This window comes from Hemiscyllium ocellatum, chromosome 13, assembly GCF_020745735.1.
Source record: "Hemiscyllium ocellatum isolate sHemOce1 chromosome 13, sHemOce1.pat.X.cur, whole genome shotgun sequence".
Taxonomy (NCBI): domain Eukaryota; kingdom Metazoa; phylum Chordata; class Chondrichthyes; order Orectolobiformes; family Hemiscylliidae; genus Hemiscyllium; species Hemiscyllium ocellatum.
Window position 1 is genome coordinate 33,051,641 of NC_083413.1, and position 17,113 is coordinate 33,068,753.

General features: G+C 39.6%; 1 protein-coding gene across 1 annotated transcript in view; it reads left to right on the forward strand.

The window, feature by feature from the left end:
* The first annotated feature begins 314 nt into the window (after positions 1 to 314).
* chrnd (cholinergic receptor, nicotinic, delta (muscle)) overlaps positions 315 to 17,113 on the forward strand; it is a 54,719-nt gene continuing 37,920 nt past the window's right edge. The window contains exons 1-4 of the mRNA XM_060834108.1: positions 315 to 475; positions 4,657 to 4,802; positions 9,408 to 9,452; positions 12,137 to 12,246. Of these exons, the coding sequence (XP_060690091.1) occupies positions 400 to 475; positions 4,657 to 4,802; positions 9,408 to 9,452; positions 12,137 to 12,246 (377 nt within the window). The 5' untranslated portion in view covers positions 315 to 399. The remainder of the gene's footprint in view (positions 476 to 4,656; positions 4,803 to 9,407; positions 9,453 to 12,136; positions 12,247 to 17,113) is intronic.

Consider the following 17,113-nt stretch of genomic DNA (forward strand, 5'->3'; position numbering starts at 1 on the left):
AGCTTCTTATAAAAAGTTGTTTTTACATTTTGTGGAGAATATTACATCCCTTAGTTATTTTTGAAGTTGTCCTTATTACTTTGAGGAACTCACAAAGATGACAAAATTGCAGTATGGATTTCTCAGTGTCGTGAGCAAGTTATTGGTAGTCTGTTCCATAAACCATGAAGTGAATGCCGGCATTGATTTGTGTAATCAGAGATGGCCTTCAGACAAAATATGCATCACAACAGATACCAGACACATGCTGGAGATTTGAGATCTCTTGCATGGAAGTGAGTCTATTCTAATTCTATCCATGCCAGCTGTTTCTGTCTGTTTCACCCTGAACTAGATTTCAGATTCTTTGTGCCCTTCAGACAAAGCTGTTACAAACTGCCAAACGCACAAGTAGCGTTGATGTTCAGAATCATTCTTAATCAAATGTGGAACATTCACACCATTCATCTTCTCATTATCTGTCTGTTTTATACAGGTAAGCTAAGCCTTGTTACTGAAGAATGTTTCTATTCAGGTTTTCAGTGATAATGGTAAACATTTGAATTTACTTAGCATTGTTTCCTGACCTGGACATTAAAACGGCTTTAAAAAAAAATCTATTTAAATAGAAATGTTCTTTTAATCATAAGAGCTTATGGGTGATCAAGTTAGAAGTTCTTCTACTAAATGATCTGGCCAGAAACTTAGATAAATAGTTGAAACTGCATTTTTAAAAACTGGAACTTGTGATATTGGTAGAATCACACAACACACAAAAGCTGGTGAATCTAAGTCTTGTTCCAATCTGTTCCAGTAGTCCTTAGACATCTAATAGTTACAAGATTAATGAAATCTACATTTCATTAATGTTCAGGAGTTGATGTTTATCAACTTGAGAAGTCCAGTCAAGCTTTCACCTAGTGCCTTCCTAAGTATATTTCTCAACATCCTGAAAAGGCATAGCTGAAGAGAAGTCATAAAAGGGAAATTGTGTGCCCCAGCTGGTTTTTTAATGCACATTTCATTCGAGTTCAGGATGATTTTAGCTTTCTGTTAAACTGTGTTTACTTATTAAGTAATGAATACTATTTTTTAAAAGTGATCACAAAACAAATTTATATTTAGGATGTAAATATTATATATGCACTTATAAATAATAGACAGAAAATGAACATAAAGGTAAGATTCTAACAGCAGGAATGATGAGTCAGGGAAAGAAACTAAATACAACCAATCAAGTCAATATAAATCCTGAAGATTCTTGACACAAGTGCAGCAGGAAAAGATTCCAGCTGACTAGAAATATCAATACACTATCCAGAAATCTTTACCCTGTAGAGAACATTGAAGTACATGCAGCTGAACTTAGCTAACTGCATTAAAACTAAGTATTAAAATTGGAAGATTGAAAACAGATCTTATTTGTGTATCAAAGGCATCAAAAGGGTCTTACAATGGGCCATTCCAATCAGAAAGATGTTATGAAACTTGAAAGGGTTCAGAAAAGATTTACAAGCATGTTGCCAGGGTTGGAGGGTTTGAGCTATGGGGAGAGGCTGAAAAGGCTGGGGCTGTTTTCCCTGAAGTGTCAGAGGCTGAGGGTTTATAAAAGTTTACAAAATTATGAGGGATATGGAGAGTTTGGACCAAAGGGTGTGTTTCCATGCTGTACATTTCTATGATGATGTCTTATCAGACCACTGTTGGAAAGCAGCATTCCAGAGGTCAGTGCAGACAGGACCCTAACAACATTGCAGCATTAGGCTAGAACTAAGGATGGGCCAAAACCATGACAGGATCCCAGTAGCTCAGAGACAGGCTGTGAACAGCAGGCCAGGACAGGCAAGCAGCAGGAACATGCCAATAGATTGGAATAGGATGGAGTGTTGCAACAGAAGTGAATCATTATGTAGATCAGTTCCTTGAAAAAAGACTGGAGCTTAGTAACAGGTAGGCGTCATATAGACCAGAACTGACAACATGCTGGGAATGGCAATAGTTTGGAGCCTGGTAAAAGACAGGAATCCAACAACTCGCCAGAGGAGATAATTGGGTATTATATTAATGAGAAGGTATTGAAACATTTTTAGGTTTATCTATGCTGTTTCTCAATTATGAAAATGATAAACAGCAAGAAAAATACAACAAAGATTCAACACAATGACGGCATTGCTGAAGGTCCTAAATCAACTTCAAGCAGAATGCTTATGTTGTATGACATCTCATGGTGACTCAAATATAGAAACAATAGCAATCAATATTGGAAGAAAACACATTTTGCTGGTTCCCTAATGTATTGCCACCTTGAGTTTCCTCGGGTTAGTGATGTCATTTCCTGTGGTGACATCATTTCCCATGGTGATATCATTTACTTTTCTTTTCCTCAGGGTATGGTAAATGGGATCCAAGTCAATGTGTTTGTTGATAGAGTTCTGGTTAGAATGCCATGTTTCTTGGAATTCTTGTGCGTGTCGCTGTTTGGCTTGTCCTAGGATGGATGTGGTGTCCCAGTCGAAGTGATGTCCTTTCTCATCCATATGTAAGGATACTAGTGAGAGTGGGTCATGTCGTTTTGTGGCTAGTTGATGTTCATGAATCCTGGTGGCTAGTTTTCTGCCTGTTTATCCAATGTATTGTTTGTTACAGTTCTTGCAAGTTATTTTGTAAATGACATTTATTTTGCTTGCTGTCTGTATAGGGTCTTTCAAGTTCATTAGCTGCTGTTTTAGTGTGTTGGTGGACTACCATGATGTCAAGGAGTCTGAGTAGTTTGGCAGTCATTTCTGAGATGTCTTTGCTGTAGGAGAGAGTGGCTAGGATTTCTGGACATGTTTTGTCCAGAGACACACACATGAGAATTCCTAGAAGCATGGCATTACTATCAACAAACACATTGACTTGAATCCAATTTACCGCCCCTCAAAAAGAACAGGAAATGACACTGTAGGAAATGATGTCACCACAGGAAAGGACATCACTAACCCTAGGAAACTCAAACATATAAATAGAAAGCAGGTTATGCCACCAGTACTTTATCACTGAAGATGTTACCTAGTATGATGACAAAATGTCTGAAAATGAACCTTCCACCTCAGTGAGCATCCAGAACCTCAACCTGAGCTGCAAATCCTCTCAAAACTTGCTAATAGTCAAGTTTGTTAAATAGCCAATCAGCAGCAAATATTTAGGGCAATGCAGTGTCGTGGGGCTTATGCTGCATCAGAACCTGGGTTATTTCTAGGAGATGGCACACAGTAATCAGTAATTCTTTCAAGGCATATAAATATTACTGGCTCATCCAGCATGTGTTATCCAGACTTAATTGCTCTTGAGAAGGAGGTGCACACATGTATGGCAAAGCAAATCTTGTGACTGGATCAGACAATGAACCATAACCACACAGCATTGAAGATTTGTCCTTCATTTTTAGAGGGTACCCACATAAACATTCGTTCTCTGCAAGGCAGAAGTAGCTTATTTTCTCAAAGTGGACACTTGCAGATTAACATTTTGATCTTTCACCCTTCCCTGGTCTGCTTGCCTCTCTTGGCCAGGCAGATGTCCCTCTTGACCATCTTCCTTGGTCTATGCCCATTATACTCCAGCCTGTTTCCATTAGTCATCCACCATGCTCTATGCAACCCAGACTACTGCCAACTGATTTCAAACACTCATGGTCTGGACGAACACTCCTCGAAGGGGACAATGCAGTGACTGCTCCCTCAAAAGTCCAGCAGTACAGTACCTTCCCTGCTGTGCACCTCATAATTAATTGTGAATATGAAGACTCAGATGGCTCAGTGTAAAATAATTTAAATGGAAGGGTAACATAATTCTGGTGAGCTAGCCTTTTAATAAGCATACATGATGAGCAAATTAATGCAAAAGACGTTTGCTTTGCTTATCATTATAAGGGTAGGTATGTTATTCCTTGTAATACATTATACTTTATCCTGCTGTTTAAGTTTGAACTATATCCCATTAAAGTTTTAATTGTTGTTAAGTAAACATGTCTCAGTTCAATCAATAATTATCTGAAAGCATTTTGCAGAGTAAGGTTAATTAGAGCTGAATTGTTATGAATTTGGAAATTAGAGCCCAATATGAAATATGTTGGTGTTGTCTTTTTTTAATGGGGGATTCCTAGCAGTTTTCTTTTAAGTCACAAGCTACAGATGTAAATATCATGTTGGGATATTTAAACTGTTGGGATGCATCCCAAATACAAAGGGGTCAGGTGGTGCAGTGGTAGTATCCCTATCTCTGGTTCAAGTCCTACCTGTTCCAGGTATGTACATTAGCACCTCCAAACAGGTTGGGTTGGAAGATTAGATTACTTACACAGTGTGGAAACAGGCCCTTCGGCCCAACAAGTCCACACCGACCCGCTGAAGTGCAACCCACCCAGATCCATTCCCCTACATTTACCCCTACACCTAACAATATGGGCAATTTAGCATGGCCAATTCACCTAACCTGCACATTTTTTAACATGTGGGAGGAACCCAGAGGAAACCCACGCAGACACGGGGAGAATGTGCAAACTCCACACAGTCAGTCGCCTGAGGCGGGAATTGAATCCAGTCTCTGGTGCTGTGTGGCAGTAGTGCTAACCACTGTGCCACCGTGCCACCCATTTACATTCAAAGTTTTGTTTCTTTCCCTTTTAATCTGCAGGATGTTCTAGTAGGAATGACGAAGAGAGGTTGATTCATGATCTTTTTGAAGTCAGAAAGTATAATAAAGATGTACGTCCAGTCCAGCAGAAGGATGAAGTGGTGAAGATTTTAGTGGGTTTAACACTCTCCAATCTCATTTCATTGGTAAGTTAACACTAATTGAGGGGCATTGGCCCTTGAATCCACACACAATATGTACAAATTGTAAATTACTTCACTGAATTGGCAATGTGATATTTCATTACATATTTGCATGATAAAGTGCTAATTTTTAAAAAGCAAGCAATTAGCACTCAAACAGTTTGCTAGTAATCTTCCACACATTGATTTCTCTCAATAGAATTCAAGATAACAAATAATACTAAATGAATATCTGGTACAATTAACCAGAATCTGTACCAGAGTAGTATAAAAGCTGGGTACAAAGGATGTTGTTCTGCATGGAAGCTTTTGAAAGAATATTATTTAATTTTTTTCTACAGTAAATATGTTGGTCCATTGGCCTTTATTCCAAGAAGTTTGGATATCAGAGTAAAGATATCTTACTTCAATTATGTCATCTTAGATAGACCACACCTTGAGTATTGTGTGCGGTTTTGGTCCCCTTGCCTACTGAAGGATATTGTTAAGTAGCAGGTGGTCAACCCCTCCTCTGATAACAAGACTTGAAGCACCCAGAGAGGCTCAGCTTGCCTCAATCTGGTAAAAGAAGTGTGAAATGTGGTCTAACCCCCTCACCCCATTCTGTTACAAAGGCGTGGTTAAATGAAGTGAAATCCTTTCACTCACTCAAAAATCAGCAAATGACTCCAATAGTGAACAAATTAACAGAACCACTAACAAACCAAACAATTCCTCTCTAACTACCAACTATTCCCAATTAAAACAATTCTAGTGGTATGCTGTTCCTTTAAAATACAATAAAAATTTAGTCTCTCAAACTTTACAGCTGGGTTATGTCTTCTAGACCTTTGTGTTTTCTCCATTGATCTTCTTTCAGGAATGCCTCTCTCCACCAAATTCTGGTGTCAGGAATATGAGCTAAGAATGGTATTATACCTTCAGTCAGATGATGGTTACTCTGAGAGCTGAAAGAGCTAATCACTTTAGGTGGCAGATTGCTCTCTGATTTTCCAAATGTTCTCATCTCTTAGACCCTTGATGACCTATTAATTTCTTTAAATTCAGATTGGTTCTAGGTAGTTAAACTACCAGATTTAATTTTAATTGGTTTTTGATATTTAAGTTGATTGGCTAAATTAAAAAGAATTGTTGTCTTGGTAAAAGTGCTGCTTAGCTGTTCAATACATATATTTCAGTTGGAGTAGTCTCTGTGCACCTGCACTTTAAATTGCTGTTCAGACATCCAATTTAACTCTAAACACTGAAAAACAAATCTTTTAAAGGGACCACACAATGCTTTCCTCCATTTTACAATTTTACATACCAACTTCACAACAATATATTTGCCACTGTGTGAGTACAATGAAGATTCACCAAACTTTACTCCTGGGATAGAAGGATGGTCTTCTGAGGAAATGTTAAATAAATTGGGTCTTTATACTTTGGAGTTTAGAAGTAGAAGAGATGATCTCCTTCCAACATAAAATACATCTTACAGGAGTTTGTAGGGGAGTTTCGGGAAAGATATTTCTTCTGATGGGCGGGGTGGTCAGAACCAACATACACCGTCTCAGAGTAAGGGCAGGCTACTTAGTATGGGCAAGCAGCAAATGTAGAACAGTTTATCAATATTTTGTGGAAAGCATACATGTGCCTCCTACTTGTTTCGTTGGGTTTTCTTTCTATGACAGACTCTGTAAAATTTGCTTTTCTTCTTCACACCTATTTCTAAGTCAATAATAATGACAGCAATAAAAGGTCCTGCAAGTGTAATGCAATCAGTTGATTTCTGGGATGAGAGAATTGGATACTGAAGAGAGATTGCATAAGCAGGGCCTGTACTTTCAGGAGTTTGAAGAATGAGAGGTGATTTTTCTGAAAGATATGAGACTTTAAGACAATTTGACGGAGTAAATACTGAGAGACTGTTGTAATCACAGATCAGTCTCAAGGTAAGAAGATGATCATTCAGATGGAGATAGGGAGAAATACCTTCACTCAAAGGTTTGTGAATGTTTAGAATTCTTGATTTCAATCAGTTTTGAATGGTTTTGATGAGGCTAAAGCTGAGACTTGTAGAATTTTAGACTCAAAGGGAATCATGGGATTTGGGCATCAAGAGAGAAAGCAGAGGTCAAGGATCACCTATGATTTTATTCAATGGTCAACAAGTCTCAAGGGTCATATATTTTAAATTTTTAATTACAGAGTGCTGAAACTGAGTACTATTGCCGATACCCACCAAACAATGGGTAACATTCTATGACACTAGACTTCCCATAAAATTCTATTTCATGTATTTCTATTGAGTTTATTCTCCTTTGTTTATGAATCTGTCATTTTTTTTTACAGCAGAGATTCCCAACAAGGTAAACAAGTAGAAGGCTGGAAGAACCACAGCAAGCCAGGCAGCATCAGGAGGAAGAGTAGTCAATGTTTCAGTCCTGAAGAAGGGCTACACCTGAAATGTTGACTTCCCCACCTCCTAATGCTGTCTTGCTGGCTGTGTTCTTCCAGTCTCCTGCTTGTCTCCCTTAGATTCCAGCATATGCAGTTTCTCTGTCTCAAACTAGATTCCCCCAGTGCAGCAAGAGGCCATTCAGCTCATTGCGCCTGCACTGACCCTGCAGCATCCCATCCTAGCCCATTAACTCCACATTTACTGTGGCAAAACTACCTAGCCTGCACATCCCTGGACACTACAGAGCAACTTAGCATGGCCAATCCACTTAATCTGTCCATCTTTGGATTCTGGGAAGAAACTAGAGTACCCATGGAAACCCACATAATCACAGGAAGAATGTGCAAACTCCACACAGACAGTCAGCCAAAGCTGGAACTGAAGCCAGGTCCCTGGTGCAGTGAAGCAGCAGTCCTAACCACTGTGCTACCATGGTACCCATGCTTTGAGCCTACTTTGTTTGGGTCAATATGTGAGGAGATGACCGTGTCGGACTGGGGTGGACAAGCTCAGAAGTCACATGACATCAGGCTATAATCCAACAGGTATATTTGAAATCACAAGCTTTTTGAGTGCTGACCCTTTGTATTTGTCACCTGACTTAAGACCTGGGTCAGTGTGAGCAGATATTCTAGCTATGGTAATGAGTTGACTTTACAAAAATACACAATATTAGATATCATGTAACCCTGTTGGTCTTGGTAAAATACTATAAACTTGAGAGAGACAGAAATTATCCCACTGTAGAATACAGTTCTTTCAGCATTATCAGGCATTTACCATTTTTCAGTTTAACTGCCTGCTATGATTATGATATGTTTAGTGAATTCTATTTCTCATGCAATCATTCTACAGCTCCACACTAGAACTTGCATTTCTACAGCATGTACACCACATAAACCAATCCAAGGTAATTCACAGGAACATTATAAAGTAAAGTTTCATTTTAACCACATGAGGAAATGGTATGACAAATCGTCAAAAGGAGGTAAGCTTTAAGGAACATTGTAAAAGGATGAAGCAGGATGGAGAAACTTAGGAAGAAATTCCTGAGCTTCTGGTCTAAACAATGTATAGACACCAATTATGTCAGATCGCCATTGAGTATGAGAGGTCAGGATTAAAGGAATATCTATATCTTAAGGGATTCTAGGATAGGAGAATATTACCGAAGCAGGGAGGAGTGAGGCCTTTGGGGGAAAATTGAAGCATGAAAATGCAAATTTTAAAAGTGAGTTATTGCTTGGGTTAGTGAGCACAGGGCTGACAGGTGTTTGTAAAAATTAGGATCCAATTAGAAAACTGGATGGCCTTACTTTCAAGAAGGTTTGAAGATGGGGAGGAGCCAGCAGTGAGCTGCAACAGCCAGGTGCATGTTCTGACTTTCATGTCAGGAATTGCCACCACATAACCTCTCTCCTCTCCATGGGAAAATAGAAAATTACATGCAATGAAGTGTAATTAGATACTAATGAGATGTAAATGCAGGCAAATTGGTTTCTCGCCACACACTACTGAGATTCTCATCTTGTTGTCCAAATCTTAAGTGGAAAATCAGGCTTTTCTCTTGAGATTGAAAATCTAATTTTTCCAGTTGATTCATTATTGCCCAAATAGTCCAGGAACTAGGAAAATTCAGCCAAATCCCAAATATTGAAGGAAGAGGGACTGATAACCAGGTCAAGAGCTGCATACACTTTGAGAAGCATGAGGAGGATTATTTTATTGTTGTCGCAATCATATGAGATGTTATTTACTGCTTACATAAAAGCTTCTTCAGTTTTGTGGCAGGAACAGAAAATTGATTAGAGGGTGAAGTTCTGAGAATGATGACCATGATTTGGGAGACAACAGCAAGTTCAGTGACTTTAGAGAAGTAAATAAGTTTGAAGATGAATTAGTAGTTTGCAAGGATGGAGTGATCAAAGTCAATATAAATATACATCTATCAAAGCATAAAAAACTATTGATGCAGATTGGCAAAGAAAATATCTCCTACACTGGAAAGGTTTTGTTTAAACCAAAATAGACTTTTGAGCAGCAACTGGAACTGGCAATGTGAAGTGCTAACATATGAAACTTGTTTTGGTATTTTAAACTGAAAAATTATATATTTTTAATACATATCACCTCAAATGTATTTCTGTGTTCTCAATTCCTTATAGAAAGAAGTTGATGAGACACTGACTACAAGTGCATGGATTGATCATGTGAGTAAAGGAATCAAGCATGTAGCATACTTTTGAATTCTCTTTTTATTATGTTTATCTGGATATTAGATTTGCTTTAATATTGTCAGTTATAACTAGGTACAGTGAAAAGTGGATAATGTCACCACATTCTGGTACCATCTTGGAATACAGAATAAATTACTGAATAAGTTGTATAAATAGTAAAATATTGAATAAATTAATATTAAATTGGTACTACTAATACTGAAACAGATTCAAATGTTCATCTTTCCCTCTCCATAGGCTTCACCCTCTCTGTTCCTCCAGTCAATCCCCAATGTTGAACATGTTCAAAAATGGCTAACTAAATTCACTAATCAAATTTTTTCCAAATTTTCTCATTGATGTCAGTGTATGAAATTTAATTATGTATATCTTTGTGAAAATATTAATATATTTGAGTAAATAGTTAAATGTTATCATTAAAATACAAGAAAGGGAAATATTACAAAAATAACATTTTATATTACAACTGCACAATGTGATTTCATCTCATTGATCCTTGAATGAAACCATAATGTAAGGATTATGTTCCAATCCTTATTTCTTGGGCAGCAATTAATGATTTCCTAATTAACATTTAGTTGCAAAGTCCCCGCAGCGCAATACATTTTTCCAACGTCAACATTTAGGTGTCAACATAAATGTTAATTCTTCATTCAATATTGTTAAGAGTTTGAATGTGAAACTGGACTTGTTGTTTGGGTGCTACATGTACCATTTGGAGAGAAACATAGTGACTGACGTTCAGGCATTCATATTCTTACCACAAACTATGCCAGATGCAGAGTATGTGTAGTCAACATCCACCAGACGTATACTGAGCAGATAGAACATGATGTTGGAACCTCGCATGGTTGAAAAAGTGTTAAGCAACAGGTCTATCAACACGACCAAATCCCCTCCTCCCCCACCATCAGGCCTCATGACAAGGGGTCTTCTCAGCCTGGCGTAGCGGCCTCACATTGGAGTGGAAGTAAGGCCATTCAACCTATCGAGTCCACTCCGCCATTTGATCATGGCTGATGGGCATTTCAACTCAATTTACCCGCATTCCCCCCATAGCCCTTAATTCCTTGTGACATCAAGAATTTATCAATCTCTGACTTGAAGACATTTAGCATCCCGGCCTCCACTGCACTCCGCAGCAATGAATTCCACAGGCCCACCACTCTCTGGCTTGGTGTAGTGGCCTCCTGTCCTGGCGTAGCAGACTCCAGGCTTGGCGTAGCAGACTCCGGGCCTGGTGTCACGGCTTCCCAGCTTGATGTGGTGGTCTTCTGGTGGTATGCGGTGGTCTCTCTGCCTGGCCTGGTCTCAGTATGGGCTCCTGGTCTTGGGCGATTCCAGGGCAATCGCCCAGCCTCATGAACGTCGAGGTGAAGCCTGGTGTGGTCTGGAGCCAAGACCCAGTGCAGCCTAGAGGCCAGATGCTAGTGTGGTCCGGTTGGAAGATCATTGATCGAAAGTTTCATTTCTGCTATGCTGGACTTCTTATTTCTCTAAGATTTTTCAAGAGGATTTTTCTAAGATCTTGTAACGGAAGACGCTGTACCTAGGTACCTTTGTACCTAAAATGGTGTTGTCAGTGACGACATATAAACTTGTCTCTATGCTTATTTGAGTATATGTGACAATAAAGCTAAGTCAACTCAATTTATCCCCAAGATTAGATGGTGCTGGAACAGCATAGCAGGTCGGGCAGCATCTGAGGGGCAGGAAAATCGAAATTACAGGCAAAAGCTCTTCCTAATGAAAGGCTTTTGCCTGAAACATCGATTTTCCTGCTCTTCAGATGTTGCCTGACCTGCTGTGGTTTTCTAGCACCACTCTAATCTTGACTCTAATTTCCAGCATCTGCAGTACCCACTTCTGCCTACTCAATTTATCCCCAGCTTACCCCAATGTTCTCGAGAAGGAATTATCCTCTACTTACAGGTTAATTGCTAGTTGATTTCTTTTGGCTGTTGCTATGGTTGTTCAACATTTGGTGTTTTCCAAAATTTCAAAAGTCACGCCAGTGTGGTGTGTCCAATGTTGAAGGATTCTATCCCAAAGAGACCATGCTATACTCAAAGATATTGCTGCATGTCTCTGGTTAATTGCAACAGAGAAGCAGGTTGTCCCGTATTTCACAGTTTTAAATTTTGCGCATGAACACTAAGCTGTACTCCCTTCTCCCAATGACCTGCTATTAAAGTTTTTCAATGAGGCCACAAACCCCCACTAACCAAAAGTGCTAGGGGATGTTGAATAGGTCCCATCAAGTAGCTGGGCCAGGTACGAGAGGTCAAGGGGAAGACTAATTGAATTATATGGCCTAGGATTATTCTTTTAATGGCCAAAAAACACCAGCCCACTCAGCTAAAGCTTAGCATAGGTGTCTGTCCACAGCGTTGTAGGTAAAAGACTGATGTGGTTGGATGAGCACTCCAGTAGACATTAATTACAATTTAAGGACCTCAATAAGCTCAAGGACAGGCCGACTGTTAAATAGCTCCACCCCCATAATAGAGTGGTAGACCAGTCAAAGGTGGACAGACCACACACTGCATCGTACAAACTGGCAGGGACTGTAAAATTCCACTCAATTATCTGATTTTTCATTCTAGCTCCCAATTCAGTTGATGATCAGGTCCACTTTCATTTGTTTTTTGTTCTAGGGGTGGTATGATAAACGACTCACTTGGAATGTGTCAGAATACAGTGGAATTGAAATAATCCGTCTACCCCCCTATTTGGTGTGGATACCGGACATTGTCCTAGAAAACAAGTACGTTACTTTATTACATCGCTCTTTTTTGGGAGAAGTGGATGGTTCCTGCTATCAGCTATCGTATATGTTACACTGCGAAATGCAGAGCTACACTTATAGAGCAATTTTTTTTCCATTGTTTAGACCATATCTGGACTACTGTGTACAATACTGGTCACTGCATGGATGTTATTGCATTGGAAGCAATTTAGAGAATGTTTATTAGACTAATACCTGAAATGAGCAGATTGCTTTGAGGTAAGGATAGACAAGCTGGACCTGTATCCTCTGAAGTTTTGAATAGTTCGAGGTGACTTAATTGACATATATAGGATCCTGACAGGACTTCACTGGGTTGATGTTGAAAGGACGTTTCCTCTTGTGTGAGAATCTAGAGCTAGGAGTCATAATTTAAAAGTTAAATGTTGCCCATTTAAGATAGAGACGAGGGCTTATTTTTTCCTCACAAAGGGTTGTGAGTCTTCACAATTCCCCTCCTCAAAAGACAGTGTTGTAGAATCTTCAAATATTTTTTAAGGCACATACAGATAGATTCTTGACTACCAAGGGGATGAAAGATAATTGGGGATATGCAGGAAGGTAGGATTGAGGTTAAAGTCTGATCAGCCATCATTTTATTGAATGGTGAAGGAAGCTCAAAGAGTCAAATGGCCTGCTCCTATTCCTTGTTCACATGTTCTTAAGACCTCAGCATCACCAGCACAGCCTCCCATGTAAGATAGGACTTTTTAGAACAATGCAAGTCAGCTGTCTGAAATTCTCAATCAGCTGATTTCCATTGGAAGTGAAGTTGTGGGCCGTGGTTTTGGTGGTGGGTCTCAGCAAATTTCACCATGCTCCGTTAAGGGATTAAACAGAGGCCCTTCTGTCCTCCCAGAGCATTGTTTGGAAAAACAGTGTCGGAGTTTTCCTTATGTCTTTTTCAACAGCTTAGTCAGAAGCAACACCTATAAAACAGATGATCGAAACAATATTGCATACTATTGATGTTACCTTCCTAGTGGAGAATGATCATCTTGGTTTCCTGCAGTTCTACAGTGATTACAATTCAGAAATACGTCTTTGGATATAAAGCTCTTTCAGGAACCTATAAGGTCATGGAAGCTGCTATATAACTGCAAGCTATGTCTTTCTTCTTGCTTTCCTCCCTCATGCTATTACACTGTTCAAAAACCATCTTGGTACCTTCTGCACTAAGTCTGAAAGTATAAAGGAATTTGCTTTCAGACCATCTGGTCTCATCTCACAAGGCAGAGCACTCTGCAGTCCTCTTTAAAGAATATGGTCATCTCCAGGAATATTGCAAGCCTGTTCTCATAGATGAGTCACTATCACCAGCCTTTGAAGCTTTGGTAGAAAGTTAAACATCTCTTAAAAGATTATAAGAAATAGGAACTAAACTAGGTCAGACAGCTTCTGGAGCTGAGGTCATGGCTCATCTTTGACCTACATTTCACTTTCATACATGATCGCCCAAGCCTTAAAATCCCAAAATGTATTAAACGGAGCATTGAATATATACACTGATTGAGCTTACACAGGTCTTTTAGGAGTAGACTAGCCAAAGATTCACAGCCTTCTTAGTAAAGACATTTCTCCTCATCATGTTAAATTATTGATTCTTTTTATTCTTAGATGATGTCTCCTACTTCTAGATTCTCGAGGTAGGGGTCAGCTTCTCAGCATCTATCCTGACCTTTAGTGGATTTGATGAAATTAGGAAAATATAAGAAATAAAAAAGTAAAAGAACTTTAGTTGATTTGATGAAATTGCCTCTCGTTCATACTTTAGAGAGTATAGATCTATTAGACACACCTCTTTTCATAGGACAACCCTTTCACTGTGGAAATAATTCTAATTAACCTATCACGTTGAGTCTCTACATCCATTGATTGCCTTTATCTATTCTGCTACTTACATCCTCAGAAGAAAACTATTTGCCAAACACAATTTCTCTTTCATAAACAATGTTATAGAATCATAGAGATGTACAGCATGGAAACAGACCGTTCAGTCCAACCCATCCATGCTGACCAGATATCCCAACCCAATATAGTCGCCCCCTGCCAGCACCCGGCCCATATCCCGCCAAATCCTTCCTATTCAGATACCCATCCAAGTGCCTCTTAAATGTTGCAATTGTATCAGCCTCCATCACTTCCTCTGGCAGCTCTTTCCATACACGTACCATCCTCTGTGTGAAAACGTTGCCTTGTAGGTCTCTTTTATAGTTTTCCCCTCTCAACCTAAACCTATGCCCTCAAGTTCTGGACTCCCCGACCCCAGGGAAAAGACTTAGCCTATTTACCCTATCCATGCTCCTCATAATTTTGTAAACCTCTATGACGTTACCCCTCATCCTACGACATTCCAGGAAAAACAGTCCTAGTCTATTCAACTTCTCCCTAAAGCTCAAATTCTCCAACCCTGGCAACATCCTTGTAAATCTTTTCTGAATCCTTTCAAATTTCACAACATCTTTCCAATAGGAAGGAGACCAGAAATGCACGCAATATTCCACAGTAGCCTAACCAATGTCCTGTACAGCCACAACATGACCTTCCAACTCTTGTACTCAATACTCTGACCAATAAAGAAAAGCATACCAAAAGGCGCCTTCACTATCCTATCTACCTGCGACTCCCCGTTCAAGGAGCAATGAACCTGCACTCCAAGGTCTCTTTGTTCAGCAACACTCCCTAGGACCTTACCATTAAGTGTATAAGTCCTGCTAAGATGTACTTTCCCAAAATGCAGCACCTCGCATTTAACTGAATTAAACTCCATCTGACACTTCTCAGCCCACTGGCCCATCTGGTCAAGATCCTGTTGTAATCTGAGGTAATCCTCTTCGCTGTTCACCACACCTCCAATTTTGACTGCATAATAATTTGGTTTTCTATATGCATGGTTGTACTTCATTATAATAGAGTCCTATATATTCCCAACCAAATACAGAAGTTGCTGGAAAAGCTCAGCAGGTCTGGCAGCATCTGTGAAGAGAAATCAGAGTTAACATTTCAGGTCCGGTAAACCATTCCTCAAAACAGTTCTGAGGAAGGATCACTGGACCCAAAACATTTCTGATTTACAATATTCACAGTTCTTTTTTTTTATTTTCTATATTTTCCCCATAACTGATGTCCTGATAACCCCCTGTAGTTTCTTGTTTACTCACCATGCAGTCTTTTGGCACCACTTTGGAGGTGTTTAACTTGGATGTATAGGTGGAGCAATTACTGTAGATAAGGGCTTTCAAATGTTTACTTCCAAAATCAGAACATGAGCTTTTCGGGCATATCAAAAGAGCCCTCATCATCTCAAGATGGACTTTCGCATAAGATTGAATAAGTGATGACTGTTCCACGTGATTCCACAATTTAATTAACATCCGAGTATATCTCTCAGAATGAACTCTTTGTACATTATATCAAAAACATAATAGAAATAAACAATTCCAGGTCAATGCTGTGAAAGCCATGAAATGTTTTAGCAGGTTAAAATAAAAATAACAACAGATCTTCTTAACTGAAACTGGCAAAGATCAATGTTTCAGCAGCGAGCAATGGTTACTCAATATTTTTGTGAGTTAGATTCAAACCAAATTTGCAATTAAAGTTTTCTGATACAGTGTAGCATCTAGATATTCAGATAATCAGGATTCAGATTTTCTGCCCTTTCTCTCAGCTACTCAATATGATAGGTAATATTTTAGGCCTCCCAATAGCCAGTGGGAGACAAAGGATCAGACACGGAGGCAGATCATGGAAAGATGCAAAAACAACAGGGTCATTGTAGAGGGTGGTTTTAACTTCCTTAATATTAACTGGAACTCTCTTAGTACCAGAGGCTTAGATGGAGCAGAATTTGTTAGGTGCATTCAGGAGGGTTTCTTGAAGCAATATATAGATAGTCCAATTAGGGAAGAGGCCATACTAGACATTGTACTGGGGAATGAGCCTGGCCAGGTATCAAAGTTTCAGTGATGGAGCACTTTGGGAACAATGGTCATAATTCCATAAATTTTAAGTTGTGGGAGGCATTAGACTATTAATTCGGAAACTCAGCCAATAATTGGGAACCAGGTTTGAATCCTGCCATGGCTGATGGTGGAATTTGAATTCACAAGAAATTCGGGAATTAGGAGCTTACTGATCATCATGAAACAATTTTCAATTATTGGAAAAACCCTTATGGCATATTAATGTCCTTCAGGGAAGGAAATCTTTCATCTTCACCTGGTCTGGACTACACATGACTCCACACCCACAGCAATATGGTTGACTCTCAACTGCCCTCTGAAATGGCCTAGCAAGCCGCTCAGTTGTATCAATTGCTGTAAAGTGCCAACAAAGAAATGAAACTGGATGGATCCACTGGCATCAACCTAAGCACTGGAAAAGACCAATGGCAACAACAAACCTGTCGACCCTGCAAAGTCCTCCTCATTAACATCTGGGGACAAGTGTCTCACAGACTAGTCAAGCAGCATCCTGACATAGTCATGCTCACAGAATTATACCTTTCAGACAATGTCCCAGACACCATCATCACCATCCCTGGATATGTCCTGTCCGGCAGGACAGACCCAGCTGAGATGGAGGTACTGTTGGGCGGGATTTCTCCTGAGTGTCCTCAACATTGATTACCAAATACCATCCTCCCTTGGCCGATGAATTAGTACTCCTCTACATTGAACAACATTTGGAGGAAGCACTGAGGATGGCAAAATGTACTCTGGTTGGGTGGTTTCCATGTCCACCATCAAGAGTGGCTTGGCAGCAATACTTTTGATTGAGCTGGTCGGGTCCTAAAGGGCATTGTTGCTAGCCTGGGTCTGCTACTGATGGTGAGGGAGCCAAC